This window comes from Adiantum capillus-veneris, chromosome 8 (assembly GCF_014529385.1).
Source record: "Adiantum capillus-veneris isolate H3 chromosome 8, ASM1452938v2, whole genome shotgun sequence".
Taxonomy (NCBI): Eukaryota; Viridiplantae; Streptophyta; class Polypodiopsida; order Polypodiales; family Pteridaceae; genus Adiantum; species Adiantum capillus-veneris.
Genome location: NC_140938.1, coordinates 86,481,308 through 86,506,240, shown reverse-complemented (window position 1 = coordinate 86,506,240; position 24,933 = coordinate 86,481,308). Strand labels below are relative to the sequence as shown.

The 24,933-nt window shown below is 45.0% G+C and overlaps 1 protein-coding gene across 1 annotated transcript in view; it reads left to right on the top strand.

Moving 5' to 3' along the window:
- CLUB (TRAPP II complex TRAPPC10/CLUB) overlaps positions 1-24,933 on the top strand; it is a 157,251-nt gene that overhangs the window by 56,506 nt on the left and 75,812 nt on the right. Inside the window, exons 9-15 of the mRNA XM_086518163.1 lie at positions 21,261-21,322; positions 21,416-21,506; positions 21,572-21,726; positions 21,822-22,056; positions 22,150-22,695; positions 22,783-23,016; positions 23,096-23,727. Of these exons, the coding sequence (XP_086374289.1) occupies positions 21,261-21,322; positions 21,416-21,506; positions 21,572-21,726; positions 21,822-22,056; positions 22,150-22,695; positions 22,783-23,016; positions 23,096-23,727 (1,955 nt within the window). The remainder of the gene's footprint in view (positions 1-21,260; positions 21,323-21,415; positions 21,507-21,571; positions 21,727-21,821; positions 22,057-22,149; positions 22,696-22,782; positions 23,017-23,095; positions 23,728-24,933) is intronic.

Genomic DNA, 24,933 nt, shown 5'->3' with positions numbered 1-24,933 from the left:
GCTCTCATTCCCTCTTGAGGAGGTAGGGTATATATATAAGAGTGAGTCTAGTATATATCATAAGCTTGAGGCCTGAGGCCTGGGCTTGGGCTTGGGCTTGGGCTTGGGCTTGGGGAAATGATCCCGATCCCGATCTAACTTTTATACAAACCAACCCGTCCGTTTTTCTAACTCACGTTTTTTATTTTCGAAAATCTAACCTCCCCCTCGCTCACGTTTTTCTTTTTCGGTTTTTTTTTTTTTAATTTTACAATTTTTTTTTCATTTTTTTTTTTTGAGATATTATTTGATACGCGTTTTGGTGCGCGTTGACCTCATCTAACTATTTACTGTCCCACCTACCTACTGACCTGCTAATCAGTGGTTCACCTAATTACTAACCTACTTAATTAACTAACTGTGCGCCTAACTGTGCACAATCCAAAAAACACAGAAAATGCAGAAATTGAAACTTGACAGAACTGTGCAGTGAAAACACAGAAAATGCAAAAAAACGCAAGAAATGCTAACTGTGTGACTAATGCTAATTGTGTGCAAACAGAAAAACAGAATTTTGCTAACTGTCTAACTAATACTAAATGTACGCAGCAGAAAAACAGAAAATGCAAACTGTGCGCAACAGAAAAACAGAATTAACAACTTGCAGAAAAAATACGCTTTTCTCTCCCTCTTCTTTCCTACTGCAAACCACTCATACAAGAAGCACAAAGTGCCTCTTGGGCTTAGTGCAAGGCTATTCCCCGGCAGCGGCGCCAAAAATGTGCGCTCCTTGCCGCACTGTCGAAGCAAGGGACTTGCCGATACACCGTGTACGAGCCGCAGACGGCTCCAAGCACACAACTAGTTTAACTAGTAAGCTCAAAGAGGGCAATGGTGTGTCACTCACCGCCTTATGCTCCTGCCGTAGAGGATTCCTCGCCGCGAAGAAGAGGGAGACGCCGCTACGTCGCGCTCAACCGCCTCGCCGCCGTCGTGCCGCCGCAAACGCTCGATCGTACACACACTCTCACACTCTCTCTCTCTCTCTCACACACGCACACACACAAGGAGATGGTGAAGGAGAAGGTGGAGATGGGTGATTGGAGCAAAGAGCTTCTGATTGCACATTTTGAGAATGACTCTTATTTAGGTTTAATTGGCTTTTATGTGAGATCACCCATTCACACTTGGGCGCCCATGCTTAGCCAACTAACCCTAGCATGTTCGTGTTAGAGTGCGCTTCTCATCGGCGATCACTCTACCTTTCCCTATTGGACCGACAAGCCCGGTGCCTGACTCTACTTAAATAAATAATACGGTTACAGTGTCCGTCGTAGGCGATAGGGTGTCCGTGAGCCACGAGGGTTAACATTCGGACATGGTAGGAGATCTTGACACTAAGAAATCTACTAGTGGGTATGTCTTTATTTTAGCTGGTGGGGCTATCTCTTGGTGCTCAAGGTTATAGAAAATTGTGGCTCTAAGTACTACAGAGGCTAAATATATTTCAGCCCACAGAGGCTTCTAAGGAAGCTGTTTTTGAGCACTATCGTTGCTCCCTTTTGAATACATATTATTGTTTTGTGGAGTACAATTATCTCCAAGACTTTCTTGAATAGCCTCGGTAAGTTTTACCAATGTCATCTCATATATCTTTTGCTCTTTAAGGATACGCTTTATTGTGCTCGGCTTGTCACAAGACGGGCACCACGTGCCAATAGAAAAGAACAGACTGAACAGACTTTTCCGTCACAAGATGGGCACCACGTGCCAATAGAAAAGAACAGACTGAACAGACTTTTAGCACTTCAATAACAATTGAATTGAGAGAGAGAGAGAGATGACATGCGACACGGGGTGGTGGAATTTCACCCCAGAGAGTATTGGCCCCAAACTCTAGCCCCCAAGGCTCATATTTAAAGTCCCAAAGCCTAAAAGCATCAAATATGAAAAACTGACCCCAAAAAAACACTTTCCTAAAATTTCGGGATTTTCCTAAAAATCCGCCGCGAAATCCGGAACGTCCGTACAGGTGTCGCATCATCATATTTTGATGTGCAAAGTCTTTTGAGCGTGTTCTGCTTTATTTTTAGTGCCTTTATGTCACTTGGGGCCCCATCGGACGGGGTCCCCATAAGTTGGTAGGACTTCTTCTTATGTTACTTGTTCTTCTTAGGGTTTCTAGAATTAGGGTTTGCAGGTTTTAGGGTTAGGGTTTCCAGAATTAGGGTTTCAGCAGTTAGGGTTTTTGGCAAAAATTAGGGTTAGGGTTTTTACTGTCAGGCAGCCACGTCATCTGTAAGTTGGCTCCATTCTTTAGGCTTTGACACGTCAGCAGTTTGTTACACGGCTCATGCTCATATGCTTGTGAGCTAGAAGACTTTGGTTCTTTAGAACCTTTCTCTAGCAAACATTAAATGGTCTTCAAATTGGATTGCATTGTCAGTGATTTCTTCCCAAGCAGTGATATCTCTAATGACTAGGCCATTGTAGATACCCTCATGTCGCAATTCTCTAATGAATCTATCGAGCATCTGGTTATTGTTGAAACTCTCATTTGGGGTACAACGAGAATTCAGATGCTTCGAACGTCTGTTAAAATCTCTGGAGACTCTCCTTCCTCCCGTTTGGCTCTTTGGAGTTGAGATGCTACGTTCTAAAGCACACCCTCTTGTATGTACTCTTCCAAGAACGATCTCTTAAGAAAAGGGTAATGCGTTCGCTCTTCAACCCTTAAGGTTCTATACCATTCCCCATCCTTCTTACTCAGGGTCAAGCTGAAGGCCTTACACTTATGCATGAGTGGCAACAGGTACCTGTGATTGATGTACACTTGTAGGTACTATCGTAGGCACTTTGCTACTACGTAGTGGTGTAGTACTAATGATCGAGGTCAAGGGTGCACTTTCTGTCATGCTCATCATTAGGCTTGTCTCCAAGAGAAGGTTGATCTAGGTTTGGGAAACTAAAGGTACTGCTTGTTGGCTCAAAGTGCATTGAGACTCGAGGCGAAACAACATATGAAGAATCCGTGGGACTCACTGAAGGAGTTATTAGAGTTTAGGCATCTCTTCGGATGCGTCCAATTGTCCAGTCTGACCCAGTTTCTCCTAGGGTTAGGTGCTAGGGAGTGGGGGCTGTTTTGTGTCTGCCTGGCTAGTGTGATGTAGGTCTCTCATGTCGGGTCGTGTCACCATGTTTAGCTCGGGTTTTGGTTCAGTTCCGTAGCCAGATAGGTTTTTGTTCCCCCCTAGGCATGTCTCCCTGCCTCCCTAGGACCCTATACACTGTTTCTCCCTTATCTCCCATTTATGGGATTTATTGCTTGGTTGTGGGGCTGGGTGTATGGGTTGGGCAGGCTGAGGCAGCCCCTATATAGGCAGGGGCGGGGGGGAGCCAAGAAGCAAAACACACACAAAACGGAATGTGCTTCCCAACACTTGTAGGACACCGAAGTGTGAGAGTGCGTGTGTGCGGAAGCGTGAGAGAGGAGAGAGAGACAGTAGACACAAATGCCAGAGATGGTGAAGAGGGGGCAATCAATCCCCCTTGACTACCATGAGCAGAAGACCCTCAGTACAATCAATATATGATGGAAGTGGGTACCCCCTTGGCCCTATAAATAGGTGCCCAAGGGGAGGTAGGGCAAGGCCTGATGAAAATCCCCACGACCCAACAGGAAAATGATGTATGGAAATATATGTGGGTGCCCGGACAAAAGTGGGCGGCCGGCCCCAAACTCGGGCGGCCGGGCCAGGAGAAGCCTAGGCTATGGCTGGCCAACCCAGAGACATACTAGCCGTACAAGTATGCCCTAGACTTGTGAAGGAGCAGAGTGGTGTAAATCTAACACCCCCTCTCAGCACCGAATGCTGAACAAACCGCATGAAGCCGAAGATGTGAGGCAAATGATGAAGATATATGCTGCGATGTCCACTGAAGGACAATACTCCAGCGAACTCCGCGAGTGTCGCAGCAGTCTGTCGTGCCCTGACCGCCAAGAAATCTCCGTGGTAAAGTGCCGTCACAAGCAGTGTAGCAAATTGCTGTACTCCACCGATACAGTGTGAAGGTACTGCGTGAAGGTCCCGAACTGAGTGTGAAAACAACTTGTCGTGAAAGAAGTGCCAATAGACCTGCAAGTGTCCTGCCCAATAGGATCTATGGTGTCTGAAGTCAATGGAGAAGCCCAAGAACTGTCATGAGAATGATCGGAAGCCTGTCAATGCATGAACCTATAACCGAGTGTGGCGAGGTGGCTAAGCTGTGTAAAACTCCAGGAAGGCCGTATGTAGTAATCTACACCGTAAACTCCTCCGAATCAAGGAAAGCCAGACTAAACAGTCTACGTTGTAGAAGCTACCGTATGCTGCAGCAGTCACCGCACGGACCACCGTCGGATGGTGTCCTATCAGTAGGTAAGGTAATTCAAGATAAGGGGAAAGCCAGACTCGAGAGTCTGCGCTGTGAAGGGCCTCTGAGAAGAGGTGTGGTCAGATGAAGCTGTCTGCACTGTAATCATCCTGTAGAAGTAGGGAAGCCAGACTGAGCAATCTGCACCGTGAAGATCCTCTGAGAAGAGGAAAGGCCAGACCAATCTGTCTATGCCGTCTTGCCTGTATCTCCTGCCTCCAATCCTCCGGTGTCAACCAAAACAGAATCCGCACCAACAACGCCACCAAACCGCATCTTGGTGTGGCTCTCAATGTGAATGAGCTAGGAGTGGCCTACTGCCAAGTGTGGGGGATAAGTCTGTTGTAAGGTTACCGAGAGTGAGTGTAAGCAACTCTGAAGTTAGCAATCCAAATGATCAGGAGTGTATAAGAGCAACTGCACTACCATCCAAGCCAAGCTCCGGGTGACTCCGGATGTAGTCGCGGGATGATGCTTGATCTCCCGTATCTCATGGGTAAATTCTCCAAGAGAGTCCAAAGCACTGAAGTCCCACTCCAGTCTGTAGATCCAAGCAATGAACCTGTCTGAGAAGAGATCCAAGATCCTCTCCCTAAGTCCATGTAGATGCTCCTGTGTAAGCAAGTGATCTGACGTGTTGAGGTCAAGTGGTAAGTGTGTCCACGAAAGATGGTGGTGTCCTCTCTGGGAATGTCGGAATCCCATATGCCATGAGCATGGCCATATCTCGTGTGAACTCCTCTAATGAGTGCATAGGTGTGTCCATAGCAAACCACAAGTCACCACCCCCTATGGAGTGTGCAACCGCGGAATGATGGCTAGAATGAATGGATCTCCCAAGGATCGTACGCCCGTACATGATCAAGCCGATGGCGAAGATACCGTGTATTGCAGCAGTCACTGAGAGACCGCACGGACCACCACCGGATGGTGTCTTGGGAGGAGGTAACTTCATCCTCTGTCAAAAACACAAACCATGTGTCTGCTGTCCACCCAAAAACGCAACCGCGAGGTGATGAAAACGCTGCTGTCCAGCGATTTTCAGCGTGCTTGTACACTCCCAGCAAGGTCGGGAGGGGTGCAGAGGGTGTAGGAAAGGGTGGTGAATCATTGTCATTGCCCCAGATGGGCTGAAAACAGAGAAAACAGCAAGGGGTAATGGCTGAAATATGATGAAGACGGAGAGGATACTCGTTGGCAATTCACCAGATGCAAAGCCGGGTAGGTGGTGGCAAGATCTGGGGTTCAGAAGCTGAGCACTGCCCTCCTTTTGCAAAAACGCAGGTCAATTTGCAGTCCACTTTTGTTGCACTTGTTGGCACCAAAAACCTTTTGTTTGCTGGAAAAACAAAGGCTTGATGGGTACCCTAGGTGCCCAACAACTTGTGGAAGGTGTCAACGACACAAAATGACCAATAAAACCGCCGAAAATGGGCTGAAAACCCAAAAACGCAGATGAAGGTAAAAAACGCAAATGGATCTGGAGGGGTTTTCCGCGACAAAGATGTCCAGAAATAGTAACCCTAGCAGAGAATTCAGCGGATCTGATGTTTCTTGCAAAAACGCAGGTGGCAAAGCAATTCCTTTGCGATGGAAGCTGTCCAAATGTTGGCGCTACCCCCTCTTGCAAGGAGATTTGCAGAAACATTGATGCTTTTCTGTAAGGTGCAGCGAAAGTGAATGTTAAACTTTGCTCAAGATGAGTGCTCCGAACTGTGCTCAAGGGTTCCTTTTACTTACGGAAGGGAGAGCCTTCCGTTCCTTTAGTGAGAGAGTGCAAATGATCACAAAAAAACTGGTAAACACTGTGAATGAAGGTGTTGAGACTGAGAGATAGAGAGAGAAGAATACGACACCAGAACGTTGTCAAACCCTCCTCCAAGGGCCCCACTCTCTATGACGAGAGCGGTCTATTATTGATTGCACAAGTCTCTACAATGGTTTGAATGCAATGGACTTGCCTACGATGAGGATGACGACGAGAGGGCTGAAATCTGAAAACGCTAGCGCTGAAATCTGCAAATCTTGTATCTGCTGAATTCTGACTCTATGTCGGTGACGACGATGATGATACGCTGAAAACGCAGATGCTGAAATCTGCGAATAGCGGACTGAATCTGCAAACGCTTGCCGATCTGACCGTGCAACGAGGATCTGTTGCGGGAAGGTGAGATCTGAGAGGTTTACGGGCTGCGGTACGGAATCTAACTGCTGAAAATGAAAAACGCTGATGCAAGTGAAGGTTCTGTTGCCGGGAATTTGCAAAACACTGATGATAGTCTGCAATTGCAAAAAACGCTGGGCTGATCTGCTGTCTGTTGCAAAAACGCTAGGGAATTTGCTGTGAATCTGTTAACGCCGGGCTGATCTGCAAGTTGCAAAACACTCGAGCTGATCTGCAAATGCTGAAAATGCTAGGCTGTCTTGATGGCTAAAAAACGCTAGGAGTTCGTGTTGGGGGTCTTGCTGAGAAGGTGCACTGCGAGACACTGGGTCCCTGCTACCTCTTCTGCCAGAAAGTGCTAGCGCTAGCTTTTCTTATATACTCACTTACCAGAATTGCCTTACCTAGTTCCCTAACAAAGTCACTTATTAATAATAAGTAAAAATGGCTAAAATAGAGAAAATGGGTTCTATGCACTGAAAAATGCCCCTGATGGGTACGGACTGTAATCTGATGATCGTGTTGTGTGCAACCAGAGGAGATGCAACTACTCTAAGTGTCTGGATATGCACAGTCCGCGAAAAGACTCACAAAGGTGCCAGAACACTTCCTAAGCTAACTGAACCCTAGACATGAAGTAGCTTGTCCACCTACACATAGGGTTAGATGTGCACGTGACATCCCTCCTTTTTAAAGTGAGGTACTGGTACCGAACTGTATGGCGTCGAGGGAGATCGCCAACAATGTCTGGAATCCTGTGAAGAACTCTTTGCCGGTCCACTCCGATGCGTGGGTCGTGCGATACTTGAACTTCATAAAGGTTTGGAACGCTTGCTTCTATGGGCTGCGCTGAAAGTGACACAAAGTCATATGAGGCTGCTTCAAAGGTCCAACTGCATCTATGGACGTAGGTCCACCTTTTTCAAGAATCTGCGAGGAGGAAAATTCCTGAAACCAATTCCAACACAAAAACATGAACATACCCATTCAATGTAAAGTGACTGGAAAAATACTAGTCTTCTTTAAAGACTGTGCATGCAATGTAGATGAACATAGAGACGGAGTGCCAAACCGTTCATCAAACACACGCAAAAAATGTAATCGAAACTTGTCTTTCTGATCTGAATCTATCAGTTGTGGTAAATCACAATGGAAATGCTGATGCTTGATGCTCAATCCTTCTTGTGCTCTTTCTAAGACTGTGTCATGCCAAGGAAGAGACATGGAATGTGAATTCGTTGAATGCAAACATTTCATCTTTTCATGAGTAATCCGCATACATCCGTGCTCATTCATGAGTGAATCGTGTTCATCGTACAATATGGCATGCCTATGAAAAGGGAACACATAAAGACGGTGACTAAAATACAGGAAACCGTCACGAATGAAACACTCGAACAATGCGTACTGACTAATCACGCACATACACAATACTTCCTGTGGGGGTTCCTTAGATCTTGACTCGAGAGCCAAGATCGGTTTTTCGAGATTGATTGAATCTGCAATGAGGTTAGCTTCACTAGAAAAAGCATCAACTAAACCATCATCCTTGTGAACAATCACATCTTTATCGTGCAAATCTTATGTGTCATGCTTTGGAGAAGACAAGACTGAGAGAGTCTCCTTCTCCTGATTCTTTTCAATCTTCGCCTGCATATTAGAAATGAGAGATGAAGAATGAACAACTTCCTCCCCACAAAGGACAATGGGAGAGTCACTTTTGGCATTGAAAGTGAAAGTATTGGCTGCCCAATCAATGAGGGGGTTATGCTCACGAAACCATCGAATGCCTAAAAGCATATCACATCCTGAAAGAGGAGATACTACAAATTTTCTGTGGAAGGACACTAGTTGAACCGTGAATAACACATCAAGGCACTCTCGCGTAATGAGAGAGTCCATACCGGGAGTGAAGCCCGACACCTCGAAAGGAGATGTCTTCCTAACCTCCAAGCGGGCTCTTTCGACAATAGAGTCACTTATCACATCATGCATACTGCCTGGATCAAACAATATAACAAAACGTGACCCTTCACATGACCATAACACTTGATGCGAGACTCATCAATGGGAGGATCATGAGAAACTTGGGTCACACTCGTGTTCTCATTTATTGCATTGACAGAGGATGTGGGTTCTGTGGGTTCTTTAGATTGATTAGAGTCAAGCTTAGGACATGTTCTTTTTATACGACCCTTGACGTGACAATGATAACATCGACCTTCCTTAGAATAAATGCTTTGTTCTTTTGACGTGATGTATCCTGTATCCTCCTAAAATTCCTTGTGCTTCTTTTTCATATGGAGTGAGCTTAGGTTTAGCAATTGTGTTAGCTTTACCCTTAGATTCATTTTGTGAGTTCTTTTCTGAGAGACTAGATGAAGATTGGTTAGAATCTTACCATTCTTATCATTCTTACCGTTCTAAGGGTTCTGAGAAGTCTGAGAAGTCTGAGAGGTACTTTGCGAAGTCTTGTTCTCCTTAGGCTTTCCCTTATTGTGCTTCATCTCCTGTGCGAGAGCAATTGCTACCGCCTTGCTGAGATCGATTGGATCGAGTACCTCGACATCATACTTGATATACTCGTCCAATCCATAAAGGAATGCCTCCTTGCACTCATCATCCGATTTGCGTAATTGGGTGCCGAGCTGCAAAACACGATTAGAGAAAGACATGACTGGCATAACATTTTGCTTGAGGCTGTGCCAATCGTCTTTCAACCGTGCTAGGTATTGGGGTGGCATAAACGTGCCTTGAGCTTGTCTTGGAAGTTGGCCCAATTGAAGGAAAGGGGCGTGCCTTTGTCGGCTTCTTCTAGGTGTGCGCCCAACTGTGTCTCTTGCCAAGCATGGTACCAATTAATGGCATCACCGACAAGGTATATGGCTGCCGTCAAGACCTTGCTATTTCTTGTCTTCTTAGTTGTCGCAAAATAAGCATTAAATTCATGCAACCAACAATGAATAACACTAGCATCTATCTTACCGTCATACTTACTGAACGTGATCTTCTCTGTGACGGGGTTGTTGGAGTTCGAGTCTCTGCTACTTGATGAACTACCAACATCTTTGGCCGGCTCGGGTTTCAAAGTGAGTACCTGTAGGACCAACTCTTGCATATGTTGGTCTCTTTGCGCCTCACGCTCTAACTCCAAGGCCGCTCGTATGTCTTCGGCCGCCAAGCGTTCACGCTCCAAGGATCATCGTCTTTCTTCGCGCTCGCAATCCAATTCTGCCTTTCTTTCTTTGGCCGCCAAGCGCGCTTGCTCGCGCTCAAGCTCTAAGGCTGCTGTTCTTTCTTCGCGCTCGCAATCCAAGGTGGTGCGTTGCGCTTCTTGTCGTATCATCATGTCCATCATCGTCTTGACCAAAGCCTCCATAGGATTTGGTGCAATTCTTGGCATAGATGGGGAAGGGGGGAAGGTCGGAAAAACCTCTTGGTGGGGAAAATTCTTGTTCGCCACCTCCATGCTCATCACCTCCATGCGAAGTATCCATTCCGCTTCGGGTGATGACCATACACTGAAGTCTTGGGTTCTTAAGTTCACGAGGAACTTGGGTTCTTGTGGTTCTTGGGTTCTTGAGGATCTTGAGTTCTTGGGGTTCTTCTTTAGCTTGCAATCTGTGTTAGAGAAGGATCTTCTCTTACCCGAGCTCTACTCTTTCCTGCGGGTGCACGCCTTGGCGGCCTTGCGCTTACACCAAGGTTGCTTTTTCCCACCTCACGTCGATTGGCCGGCCGCTAAGTGCAATGTCCGCTCTCAATGAGTGAAAAGAGAAACAAGGGGAGGCTGGACAAGCCCTTCTTTCTTGGGTTTCTTGTCACTCTTCAAAAATACGATTAGGAATCGACACTCCCAAGTGGACTTGGGTTACGTGCGACCGCAACAAGCAAAAAGTTTTTATGTGGTTCTTTCCTTGAGTTCACTAACTTGTGACAATTGTGCTCTATGTTGGTCATGTGTTGCTCATTGGACCAATAAGTGACATATTGTGTCACGTGACGCATCCAACTCTATGTGTCCGTGGACAAGCTACAACATGACCAGGGTTCAGTTTAGTCAAGTCAGTCTAAAATAGGAAGTGATCTGGCACCTTTGTGAGTCTGTTCGCAGACTGTGCATGTCTAGACACTTAGATTAGATGCATATCCTCTGGTTGCACACAACATGACCATCAGATTCCATCAGATCCTATCAAGAGCATTTTTATAGTGCATAGACCTATTTTCTCTATTTTTGACAATTTTCACTTATTATTTTTAAGTGACTTTTGTTGGAAAGTAGGTAGGGCAATTTTGCTAAGTTTGTATATAAGCAAACCTAGCGCTAGCACTTTCTGGAAGAAGAGGCAGCAGGAGCACTTGCTTAACAGGCAACTTCACAGTAGAAGGCTAGCGTTTTTAGACCAGATCAGCGAGCGTTTTTGCTCTTGCGGATTGTTGGCGATAGCAGACCAAGCAAAAACCCCAGCGTTAGCAGATTCTCCATAGCTTGACCATTTTCAGCCCTAGCGTTTTTGCATTTGCAAGGCACTTCAGCGTTTTTGCAGATCTTCGCGACGGAACCCCACAAGCATCAGCGTTTTCAGTTTTCAGCAGTTAGACTTCACAACAGAACCCCGAACCTCGCAGATCTCACCTTCCCGCAGCAGTTCCTCGCCGCAAGGTCAGATTCTGCAAGGTTTACAGATTCAGTCCGGAAAACGCAGATTTCAGCATCTGTGTTTTCAGCGTGTCGTCGTTGCATTGTCGTCATCGTCGTCGTCACCGACATAGAGTCAGAATTCAGCAGATAAAGATTTGCAGATTTCAGCCCTTCGCATTTTCAGATTTCAGTCCGTCTCGTCGTCGACATCGTTGGCAAGTCCAAGCATTGTAGAGATTCGTGCAATCATAAGTAGACCGCTCTCGCCATAGAGAGTGGGGCCTTCGGAGGAGGGTTTTACAACGTCTCTAGTGTCGTATTCTCTTCTCTCTCTCTATCTCTCAGTCTCATGCACTTCCATTCACAATGTCCATTCACTTTGTTTGTGTCCATTGCACTCTCTCACTAAAGGAACGGAAGGCTCTCCCTTCCGTAAGTAAAAGGAACCCTTGAGCACAGTTCGGAGCACTCATCTTGCGCAAAGTTCAACATTCACTTCCGCTGCACCTTACATATTGCTGATTTTAAGGCTGATTTGCATGTCTTTTTTGAAATGTTAGATTTGGGGCTTTTGCATCATTATTTAGGCATACGCTTTAAGCAAGTTGATGGAGCTATTGCTTTGTGTTAAACAAATTACATTGAGACATTGTTGTGTAGATTCGGCCTTTTAGATTGCCGACCTATTGCCACTCTTATAGAAACAGGTTTGAAGCTTAGCCTTCAAGATGCTCGAGAGTACTTTGATGCGATTCTCTATCAGCAAGTTGTTGACTAACAAGTTGTTGATTGCTTGATTTATGTATGCATTACAAGGCCAGATGTTCAATATGCAGTTTCGTAGGTGAGCAGATATATGCATAGCCCGCGTCTACGCATTAAAAGGCAGTTAAGTGGATTTTTGCTACTTGAGTGGCACGATACATCTTGGGTTGTTTTATCGTTGTTACCAAATTTGCATGGTTTTTTAGACTCGGATTGGGCTAATTGCTACGACACACAAGTGTACACTAGTGGTTTTTATTTCATGCTCGATTGCTCATGCATATCTCGGTTAAGCCAGAAGCAACCTACAATGGTGACTTCTAGTTGTGAGGCTGAGTACCTGGAAGCTTCCACTGCTTTTGTTGAGTGCGTTTCGCTTAGATGCATTTTGAGGGAGTTGGTTGTTGGACACGACCATGATCTTCATTGACATTCAGAGTGCTTTCGTAGTTGTGAGCAACCTAGTGTTTCATGCTCCCACAATGCGCTTTGGCGTGCATTACCACCACATCAAGGAGAGACTCTTTGTGGGAGAGTTAATTTGGCTTATGTGCCTACACAAGACAATATTGCTGATCTTTTCACGAAGGATTTGCCTCGTGAGAAGTTTGTAGCTTTTGGCAAAACTCTAGGCTCACTCTTCTGTGGACTGATCACGTAGGGTATGGCACTTCCTATAGATGCGTGCCAACTCATGTTTACCGCATCACTCCTGAGGGGGTATTGACTACCATATTATGGTAGTGATGCGTGAATTTACTTAAGGCTGCCAGGGCATTTTTTCCCCTTGCTAGGAGGTTTTCTTGCTCCAGCTTGTATATACACCAAAGTTACTTTGAATGGGAACAAGGAACGAGAACGGGGGCCTTCGGAATGATACCGGAACAGAGAGGCGGGGACCAGAACGTGAACGCCAAAACGGTCCACAAAGAAAACACTGAAATTAGCCTCAAAACAGCCTATAAGTTAGTAAACAACTATAAGCCAAGCTTCTAACATCTAGTTGGACAATTAGAATCATGTTTAGGCACTGACGACATTAGTGGGGATGTCGTGGTATTTAGTCAATACTATGCATGATGGAGCTGATGGTTATATTGTCTTGTGGGTGACTACCATGGGTCTATACCTTGCACTTTCCTTTTAAGGGTGAATCTGGGCTTATCCTGGATTCATCTAGGTATATGTTTCAACATGTCCTTGTGCGCGTTAGTGGTTGCGGACGTAAATTGTAATGAGACACCTCATAACATACTAAGCGCATCACAAATAACATTATTTAGGAAGTGCAAAGATTGAATGAGATGGATAAAAAGACCAAAGATAAGAGTCGAGGCTCAAGAGTCAAGACTAGCCACTAGGGACTCAAGAGCTCAATACATAGATGTCAAAATGCCAAAATGGAAACATGTCAAGGGCCAAGGGTCAAGGACCAGAAGAGCCACTAGCCTGCGAGTCTGTAGTGGTGGCGTGGAGATCATGGATGTCATCCCAATCCTCATCCCCAATAGGCTCGTCCGCATCATCCACTTCATGCAAAACTTCTGTGGATCCTCCTGCCTCCCCAAGTATCTCCGTCTCCGCCTCTTAGGAGTCTTGCAAGCTCTAGTGTGAACCACCCCCAAACGTCTTGGCGTCCGCCCTTTTCAAAATTTGAATCTGCTGCTCGTTTTTAAAATTTGGAATTGCCACCTGTCGTTCCCCCCGGCCGTTCCGGCCCGTTCCCCCCGTTCCGGCCGGCTGGAATGCCTTTTTAGCTGTCAGGTCCTGCAACCAGAACGCCCGTCTGTTCCCGACACCGTTTCCCCAGTTTCAGCCGGGTGGAACGCCGTTTCGATACAGAATGCAGCCATTCTGCCCGTTCCGTGTTACTGTGATATACACCCATCGCTTTAGGGCAAGCCTTAGATTTATATTAGCACATTTAGTAATACTACTTCCTATGTTGTGTGCTCTTGAGCTTTTTCTTCATTTTCCTATCTTTGCGTGCATTTTTGCTACCTTATATCCAGTAGTTTGTGTAGCTTATGTATTTCAGAACAGCCTAGTTGATTGGCCTTCGTATTTTCTCAGCATTATTATCCCCATTTCCTGTATGATAATGTTATATTTGTTACATGGATGGAGTCATAAATCTTCGAGAACTTTTTGCTATCAGTGGTGTCACAAAGTGATGACGTGGCTACCGAGAGCAAAAACTCTAATTTGCAGAAACCCTAATTTCTGGAAACCCTAACCTTTACTTCTGGCTGAAACCCTAAATGTGGTGGAAACCCTAATTTTGGCGGTTGAAATGCCACGTGGCAAGCAGTACGGTTTTCCGGAAATTGCGGCAGAGTTTACGGCGCTGAAAATCAGCCTCCAAGCGACGCAATTGATGCTTTTCTCCACGCATGGGCAAGGAGAGAGAAAAATTGACTTGCTTTATTTTTACTCTTTGAGAGAGAGAGAGAATTTTTGCTTTTGTTTTGAAAGCTTTTGGAGCGCTGCTTTTGGGCATCCCTTGTAATCTTTAAATACGTGGTTTAGGGCTCACTCTGCAGAGCATCTGGACGCAGAGTCTGAGAGTGAAACCCTAACCGCTCTCTTGTACTTTGATTAGCGATTAATACATAAAGAAATACCGAAAGGGGCGCCAGTCTTTGGGGCCAATATCTCTAGGCACGGAACTCTGTCGGGCCAGTACAAATCTATTGTGATCTGTGAATTGTTTTGAAGTGGTTATTTGGTGGTGATTGATTCTTGACTTGAAGTGTCCAAGTCTGTTACAGTGGTATCAGAGCACGGCCGATTTCTCTTCTACGGAAGTCCGATCCCAATTTTTTTTCCGCGGCACCTATGGCTTCACACAAGGATCACTCGATTCCCTCTGCATATGGAGATGCGGGCAGGGATCACAACGAAGACTCCGGCAAAGAGTATGGCCCGCCTCGGCCTACTCAGGCGGAGCAACGAGAGATGAAGCGTCGTCAATTGATCGGCGATGCAACAAAGATAATGCTCAGTTTTGCGAAGGATCCGAAGTTGGCAAAATATATGAGCGTGACTTCTTTTCAGGAAATGCATGCGCAGTGGCAAAAAACCACTACACCACCCCGAAACCCGCTCTCAAGAAACCTTCTGCTCACAAGACATATTCAAAGAAGGAATTAGAAGAGGTGGTTGATGCACGGATTGCTCAGCTTTTTAACGGGCAGAACAAAGCCAAAAAGCACGGCAAAAAGCAGAAGAAAGGCACTGACTTCCCGGGATATTTGGGTCGTCAATCGACATTTGACAAAGCAAAGAAGCAGAAGAAGCGTGTTTGATTTGAAGGAGTACCCAGTTCTTCTTCTTCTTCTTCTTTTGACAGTTCTTCTAGCTCTTCAGATTCGAGCGAAGAAGACAGGAAAAGCAAAAAGCGAAGCAAGAAACAACGCTTCGAAAAGGGCAAGAAAAAGGCAAAGAAGTCTAAATCTCGCCCAATGAGTGACAGTTCTACTGAGGACTCCTCTACAGACAGTTCAGACTCTGATGACGGAAACTTTTATGCGAACAAGAAGAATTTTTACAAAGCCAACCATTATGACTTTCTGGAAGATAAAAGCAAGAAAGTCCGAGAGTTTAAGGAAGGTGGACACTCCATCAAATTTGATACTTTTTCAGGATACTCCGATGCTTCAAAGGCTTTGTCTTTTATACAACAGTTTGACATCGCTTTCGCGGGAAGACGCTACTTAGAGCACTCCAAGATTCGGAGAGCTGCCTCTTACTTTAAGGGGAATGCTTGAACTTGGTGGTCCACGCTTCTTTTATACAAAACTTCGCCAGTAAAATGGCTAAAATTTAAGAAGCTTTTTATTTCTTCTTGGTCGACGCAAGAATATGAACGAGATATACGAGCTGCTTGGAACCATCTTCAAATGATCAAGAAAGATACAATAAATGCTTACTGCGAGAGATTTTGGAGCTCTTTTCTACCCGCCTCTTCATTGAAGAAGATCTCGTTCAGAGAACAGATTGAGCGGTTCACCTTGGGTCTACCTACAGAGATCCGAGATCACTGCTTGGAACAAAAGTCAGCTTCTATTCAGGAGTTGATGAGTCATGCGAAGCGGGGTTTTGCCATTCACTCTGGCAGTCTGACCTACCCCACTGATGAGGTCATGACACAGAGCCGAACAGACTGTAGCGAATGAAAGTAGAAAGAGAAAGAGCAACCCAGAAAAGAAGGATGCACGACCCAAGCTTACTCCTCAGGAGAGAGCTCGCTTCATCAGGGAGGGGAAGTGCTTTGGATGCGGGGAACATGGACATATCTCCGCGAAGTGCCCTAAAAAGGCACAGAAAAAATAGAGTGACAAGGACGACGATGGGCCTGAGAGTTCGAGAGCAGCTGAGGAACGTGGCAGAAAAGGCAAGATGAAAACAAGACTAGTTCCAGATTGTGTGGGTACCGATCCCAACACCATGGACGAGAGTACAGAACTTTGTTGAGCTTGGGGCAAAGTGAAAGATCAAGAGGCCTTGATCTTCTTTGATGGAGGAGCCAAGGCCAACTTCATTTCACCGGAATTGGCGGCACGGCTCGAGATCACTCCCGATCAGATGGGACCACTTGCGGAGGCAGTTCTAGCGTGACCCGGCAGGGACGTAGCCATTACACCTGTCATTGGCAAACTTCGGTTGCATTGTCAGGGGTATTTAGGGCATGAGGACTTTTTGATAATGCCTTTGGAGGGTTGTGATGTTCTCTTAGGGATTCCCTGGTACCACAAGAACATCACCGTGGTCGATTATGGGGCGAGGAGAGCGACTTTGACTACAGAGAAGGGCAGAAACATTGTACCTGATATTAAACTGAAGGGCGAGTCTGTCCCTATTGTATCGGCTTCGGCCATTTCAAAATTAATGAAATCCAGTCTGTTTGTTTACTCGACCTTTATGAAAGAATTGAATGATAAGGATAGGACAAACATGTCTAAACTTGATAAAGAACGCCAAGATTTTCTCCACTCTCACGCCGATTGCTTCTCAGAGGGCCTACCACACGAGTTACCACTTGCTCGTCCTGAAGATCATACCATTGATCTGATACCTGGAAGCACACCACCGAACCGGCCACCTTACCGTGTTAGCCAAGCACAGAATGAAGAGATTATGAACCAAGTGAAAGACCTCTTGGAAAAGGGTCTTGTCCAGCCTAGTACACCGTATTGCTCTCCCGTGTTGTTGATTTTGAAGAAAGACGGATCTTGGAGAATGTGCATCGATTACAGAGCTCTCAAAAAAAATCACCATCAAGAACAGATTTCCGATTCCTAGGATCGATGATATACTTGACAGATTACAGGGATCCTCGTGCTTTAGCAGGATTGATTTGAAGAGTGGATATCATCAGGTCAGAATCGTGCCGGGAGACGTCTACAAGACAGCTTTTCGGACAACTTTTGGGTTATTTGAGTTTTTGGTGATACCTTTTGGCTTAACCAATGCTCCTGCGACATTTAACCTGATGATGGACATGATTTTTCAAGAGTACAGGCTATTTGTTGGCACTTTCTTTGACGATATCATTGTTTTCTCCAAGAATGAGGCAAAACACAGAGATCACCTGCTTCAGGTCTTTCAGGCATTACGAGATCACAAGGTAGTGATTAATGCAAAGAAAAGTGAAATTTTCCTACCAGAGATACACTTTTTGGGACCCATTGTCTCAGCAGCAAGAGTGCAAATGGATCCGGCCAAGATAGAGACTATCCATGATTGGCCCGATTTGAAGAATGTCCATGAAGTTAGAAGCTTCTTGGGATTGTGTTCGTACTGCAGGCGGTTCATTCGAAAGTTTGTAGAGGTTGCTTCCCCTTTGCATATCTTGACACAGAAAGAAGTCCCTTTCTCGTGGGGACCCACAGAGGTGACTGCCTTTAGACATTGAAACAGAAATTGACTACGGGACCAGTTTTGACTTTGCCAGACTTGCAGAAGTCATTTGAAGTATATTGTGATGCTTGTGGTCGTAGTCTGGATGCAGTCTTAATGCAAGAAGGCCATGTCATTGCTTACGAGAGCCGATTGTTCTCAAGGCCGGAGATGACATCACAGATCTATGAGAAAGAGCTTTTGGTGGTTATCCATGCTCTTACTCAATGGCGGCATTACCTACTCGGAGCGGATTTTACTGTCTTTACAGACGATGAGAGTTTGCGCTACTTCTTGTCAAAGAAGCAGCTTTCGGAAAAGCAGATGCGGTGGGCGAACATCTTGTCACAGTTTCACCTTCAGATTGTCCATGTGCAGGGACAGAAGAATGTGGTGGCAGATGCTTTGTCTCGGAAGCCGTTGGTTTTGGCGATACATCATAGGAGCTTCGAGGATATGGTCGACCAATATGCCACAGATACAGATTTTGCAGACGTTTTCACACTAAAACGGGATGGGGAGACAGTAGCGGGATATTTCATTCGGGATGGCTACTTGATGAGAAAAACCATGTTGTGCGTTACACATCCGTTGAGGGAAAAGGTTATTACTGAATGCCACTGTCCACCTTTTACGGGTCACCGCGGCATTGCTACCACCATTAAAGGGGTAGAGAGATACTTCTTTTGGCCGAGACTCAAGAAGGATGTGGAAGTGTTTGTGCGCAGTTGCTTAGTATGCCAGAAGATCAAGTTTAACAGGTATAAAGCATAGGTATTGTTACAGCCTTTACCCATACCCACCCACTCTTGGGAAAGTATTGCAATGGATTTCATTTTCTATCTCCCGAGAACACAGAGCTGTCACGATGGTATGTTATTGACAGATTTAGCAAACAGGCTCATTTCATTCCTGTGAAGAAGACAGTCAAGCTGGATCACTTAGCGAGACTGTTTGTGGCCCAGATCTTCAGATTACATGGCATGCCTGAGATGATTGTCTTCGACAGGGACCCCAGATTTACAAGTTGGTTTTTGAAGGCAATTTGGGAGAACATTGGCACGCGGTTGTAGTTCTCGTCATCGTTCCACCTGCAGACTGACGGGCAATCTGAGATTGCGAATTCAGTGGTTTTAGATTTATTGAAGTCTTATATCTCGGATCAGAAGACTCAATGGGAAAAGTATCTACCTTTGGTAGAATTTGCCTACAATAACACGATACACTCTTCGACGGGGAAGGCGCCATTTGAGATTGTTGAAGGTGCTGCGAAGGTTCCACGCTTCCTAAGCACGAAAGATAAGATTTTTGAAGCGGATGAATATACGCGAGACTTAGATATGGCTTTTGCCAAGGTTCGCGAGGCTTTGCAAAAATCTCAAAAACGACAGAAAAAGGCAGTGGATCGCCATTGTCGCGACTTGAAATTAAAGGAGGATGATTGGGTGCTCTTACGTTTTGAGAAGGCACGCCTGAGAAAGAAAAAGGGAAAGGAGAGGCTTTTTCCAAAGCTTAGTATGCGATACTACGGACCATCTTTGAAAAGATAAATGATGTCTCCTTCTGATTAAAACTGCCTGATACTTGGAGGATTCACAATGCATTTCATGTGAATCTCTTGAAACCTTTGAAAGGTGACGTGCCTGATGATGGGGAGCTTGATGAGCAACCCGAAGTGGAAGAAAACGAGGAGATCCTTGTTCTTGAACAGATTTTGGCACATAAGGATACGAAGAATAAAGGTAAAGTCCGAAGGCGGTTCTTGGTTAAGTTCAAGAACTATCCTGCATTGGATGCGAAGTGGATGGAGGAGGAGGACCTAGCAGATTCTCCTCAGATTATGAAACTTTACCTCGAGGCTTTTGGTTTAGCATAGTCTACTCCAAATGGAACCCATAATTCAGCTTGGCCGGAGATCTGGTGCAGTGGGATGCACAAGAGGGGAGTCACTCCGCTCCTTTGTCAACAGATGCCTTGATTTTGATACTTTAGTGACTGATGTCTCTTTGAGCTTTAGGGATACTTAAAGCTGACAGTATTCTACTGTATGACTTTATGAAATGGAATTCCTGATTATGATACTGATTTGTTCTTGACTTCTCTTAAGTGCAGGAATTGATAGACGAAATGATTGCAGCATTTTGGTCTGATTGATCTTGAATAGACATGGTTGCAATAGGGGTTAGTCAATCGGACATCGATGAGGTCCCGATTGGATCTAGATGCGATTGCTAGCTACATTGCCGATAAATCATGGTCTAAGATCCGAATGAATGTTGAATGTCTTGTGATGTCCTGTGATGTCGTGTGATGTGACTGTCGATTGGTACATGTGCTAGATGTGTGCTCCTAGTACGTAGGTACTAACAGTCAGTGTCTGCTAAGACGGTTTATGGCTTCTGTCTGTTTTGCAGGCGTAATCGCGGGCGATTACAATGCTTTCAAGAGGGGGGTATGTCACAAAGTGATGACGTGGCTACCGAGAGCAGAAACCCTAATTCTTGCAAACCCTAATTTCTGCCAGGAACCCTAATTTCTGGAAACCCTAACCCTAACTGCTGGCTGAAACCCTAAATGTGGTGGAAACCCTAATTTTGGCGGCTGAAATGCCACGTGGCAAGCAGTATGGATTTCCGGAAATTGCGGCGGATTTTATGGCGCTGAAAATCAGCCTCCAAGCGACGTAATTGATGCTTTTCTCCACGCATGGGCAAGGAGAGAGAGAAAAAAATTGACTTGCTTTCTTTATACTCTCTCACAAAGAGAGAGAGAGAGAGAGAGAGAGAGAGAGAGAGAGAGAGAGAGTTTTTTTTGGTTTTTTTTGAGAGAGGTAGAAACTTGAAATTACAACTCACACACCCGACTCCGTGAGGTGGAGCATCCCAGCCGGTTAAGGGTGGCCAACCCATCATATGGACCATGGGAACAACCCGAGAGAGAATTTTTGCTTTTGTTTTGAAAGCTTTTGGGGCTCTGCTTTTGGGCATCCCTTGTAATCTTTAAATACGTGGTTTAGGGCTCACTCTGCATAGCATCTGGACGCAGAGTCTGAGAGTGAAACCCTAACCGCTCTCTTGTATTTTGATCAGTGATTAATACATAAAAAAATATCGAAAGGGGCGCCAATCTTTGGGGCCAATATCTCTAGGCACGGAACTCCGCCGGGCCAGTGCAAATCTATTGTGATCTGTGAATTGTTTTGAAGTGGTTATTTGGTGCTGTGGTGATTGATTCTTGACTTGGAGTGTCCAAGTCTGTTACAAGTGGATTCTTTTTTTTTTTTTTCAAAACACAATGTACCATTTACAACATAATGTCGTGAAAGTATTCTGTGTTAAGAACACCTTGTTGCATAGTTACCAATACGTAAGTTGTTTGTGCTGAACAAAGCAGTTGATGAGGCTTGCAGATCTTATTGGTTATGGGAGAAGCATAGAAAAGAGTCCTTGTAACAGGTATGGTTTTAGAAGCTTGTAAACGAATGTCTTACTTCTGCTTGCTTTTCTGATTATTTTGGTTTTGACATCTTAAATTGTGGCTCTGTGCAGTGCAAATCTTAGTATGCTTCCTTGGCCCAAGCCATTTATTTGGCCCTCTATACCCGTAGATGTTGCTGCTCGAATGGCCTTAAAAGAGCAGGTTGACTGTTTTCGAATTTGGTATGAGTTCTAAGTTCAAGTATCTAATGAAAATTTCTCTATTAGGTTTCAGATGAGAGACCAAAACCCTTTGGAATCTCAAGAAAGGCACTTCCTCTTGCTCCTTCATTGCTTTTAAGAGAGGCCAACAGACGAAGAGCTGCACTATCTACTGGGAACATCTCAGATCTGTTAGATTCACGCTTAAGTTTCAAGGAGAGGTGTGTTTTGTATTTCACCTTGTTTGCCTCTTGATGTTAAGATTTTGTGGGTATACACATAAATGGCCCTGTGTTAATATTAGCATGTGTGGCAGCCCAGCTGGAGAAAATGCTATTTCTTTAACATCACCACCTCAAGTGGCAGCTTCAAGTCCTTCTCGCTCAGTGTCATTTGGCCCTTTGAGTTCTGGAAATGCAGGTGCAAGTCCTAACCGGATTGATCGGCCCATGAAACTGCCTGAGATTTGTGCTGCTGCAGAGTATGCTATTCAGAGTATTATCTCAGATGAGAGGCTTCGAATTGGACTCTCTTCTGTTGAGAAATTTGAGGTATGTCGAACATGAACGATGCAAAGCTCATGTAAGCTCTTCCAAAGGTAACGTAAATTTTTACGAATCATGAAAGCTGTATGCTTCTTACAGCATTTCTTTATGGAGCTTACCAAAGCAGCCGCAGATAACTACCATAGATCATGGCGCAAAAGGCATGGTGTTGTGCTTGATGGTGAGGTAGCAGCGTTTCATTACAGGCATGGAAACTATGACTCAGCAGCAAAACTGTATGAAAAGGTCTGTGCCATGTATGCTGGTGATGGGTGGCATGCACTGCTAGCAGAAGTTCTTCCAAATCTTGCAGAGTGCCAGAAACAGCTTGGGGACCTTGCAGGATATCTGCTTTCTTGTATTAAATTGCTTTCATTGGAAATGGGTCTTTTGCAAGACAATGAACGGCATACTGTACAATCTGAAGTCCTACAATTGGCCTACACTGAGTTAAAGAATCCTGTCTCTGTGGATGTGTCTGCTCTTATCACCTTCTCTGGCAGAGGGGGAGTGCCACTGAGGCTTTGTGAAGATGATCCTGGCAACCTGGCAATTTCTGTGTGGAGTGGTTTTCCAGGAGAGGTTACACTGGATGCCCTTAGTGTCACTCTAATCGCAACATTCACTCCAGAAGAAGGTGTAAAGGTATGCTGATTGCTGTTTTTGATGTTTCTGTTTTAGTTTTTACGGTGTTTGTTTATAGTATGACCATTTATTAATCATGTGAAGCAGGTTGTGAGGAGTGCACAGGGTCCTTCTCTCAAACCGGGAAAAAATAACGTTGTGATGGTCTTACCTCCACAGCGTGCAGGGTCTTATGTCCTGGGTGTTTTGACAGGACAATTAGGACAAGTTAGACTTCGATCCCACACTTATTGCATGACAAGTGCACTTAGTTCAAAGGGTGGCTCCCCAGAAAGTGATGATTTTTTGAGCTCAGAGAGGCCTTTGAAGCCTGTACTAGAGGTGTATACATTGTTTCACATAAAGTTTAATAATCTGGAGTGGTTTTCAATTATCATTATCTGACACTTTAATTTTATAGGTGTCACAACCCCGTTCTCTTTTAGAGATCACCTGTGTGGTGTCATGGGGATTGCTCATCAATGAGCCACAATGGCTTGGCTTGATTATCAGGCCTATTGATTACTCGTTGAAAGGTTCTATTCTGCAATTATCATCTGGAGCTGGTTTGCAAATTGATGATGAGCAAGTTTGTGAACTTGAAGCAGCAGGCAAGCTCCTAAAAGGGAGCACTCAAAAGCAGTCTTCCAAGGAGCCAGGTTATCCTTTGAATGCTATTTTGAATGGTTTTGTTGCTAAAGGAAAAGATAAACAGTTACTCGTCATGAAAGGTGGGAAATTGTCTCTTCCTGACTCGGCTAGTGATCATGCAACCGTGTTGTGGTTAAGAGTCAAAGCTGTTCAGAATAGGCCAACTGGTTTTCAAACTCCCTCACCACCTTCATCGCCGCTGAAGGGTCATGGTAATCATTTGGCTAATGGCGCTTTTCCGGGGAATTCTCCAACCTATGACAAGTCTTCGGTCAGTCTACCATCAGGGCAAGAAATTAAGAAACCAGGCCTGTTCCTTATGAGGGAGGGTCAGTCTGTTGGGGTTAGAAAGCTGGATGTGAAACTAGAGTATGGAGCAGCCCTAAGCAGGAAATATGAAAGGTAAGGTACTCAAGAAGTTGTTGTACTCTTTTCAACTTTGCTTCCTTGTTTGACTGATATTTTTAGGTTTGTGTGTCCAAGCTAGATTGCACCCTGTAGATAACATTTGTGTTACTGACTTTCCTCTATATCAAGATTTCATGTGGTTGAATTCAGCCTTGGCAGTGGGATTTATCCCAAGGAGTTTTGTGAACTGGAAAATCACAACAAATAGTGTGTTCAACACCCTTGGAAAAAATAATGTGTCCCAAGAAGTGTATCTTTGGCAAAAAGAAGTCTCTTCTTTCCGTTTATCACCAATGTGTGTTCCTGCAGCGCTCTTAACACTCTTGCCAGAGGCTCTGCTTCAGATATGGAGAAAACAATGATGTCCTCAAAGAACATGCCTACATACTATCTATGCTCTTTAAAGACCCTGTCCATCATCTTAATGAACGTAGTAGGAGCATTGTTGAGCCCAAGGTGCATCACAAAACACTCGTACAACCCAAAGGATGTCTTGAACTTGGTTTCTCGAGCCGTTGTTTTTCTCAGAGGTAGTGCCATGAAGTGGTGGATGTCTATAGCTACCAAGACGCACACTCCAAGGACTTGGCAAGCTATCAAGAAAATTTTTTCCCAAAGTTACATGCCTTTAGACATCTTTCTTCGGAGTGCAGCTTCTTGTAGACGGGAGTATCTTGAAATGCTTGCCACGGAAAGCCTAGCAGATTACGACTTGAAGCTACATGCCTCAGACATCTTTCTTCGGAGTGCAGCTTTTGGCAAAGTGGAGTATCTTGAAATGCTTGCCATGGAAAGCCTAGCAAATTATGACTTGAAATTTTTGGACATCTCTCACCAGGTGTCTGTTCTCGAACTGATAACCTTGGAGGTCGAGTGTGATTGCTATGTCTTGGGCTTGTTTCGACTATTCGAGCACTTATGGACCATGCTGCGGTTGGCTACAAATTTATGGAAGAAATTTAACCCTAATTTTGGTGCAGGTTATAGTAGTGAGAAATGCTGAACGGCGTAGACGGGATGTCTAGGGAGGCGTTTCGTTGTATGCTTGAAAACGTCGGAACGACGTAGATGAGATGTTTGCGGAGTGTTTCATTGTATGCTTGAACCTCCAAACAACGCAGATTGGGATATGGGGGGCGTTTGGTTGTAAAAGGCCTATATATCTCCCAGCCTGGACCTTTTTAGGTTATGCGGGAGGAG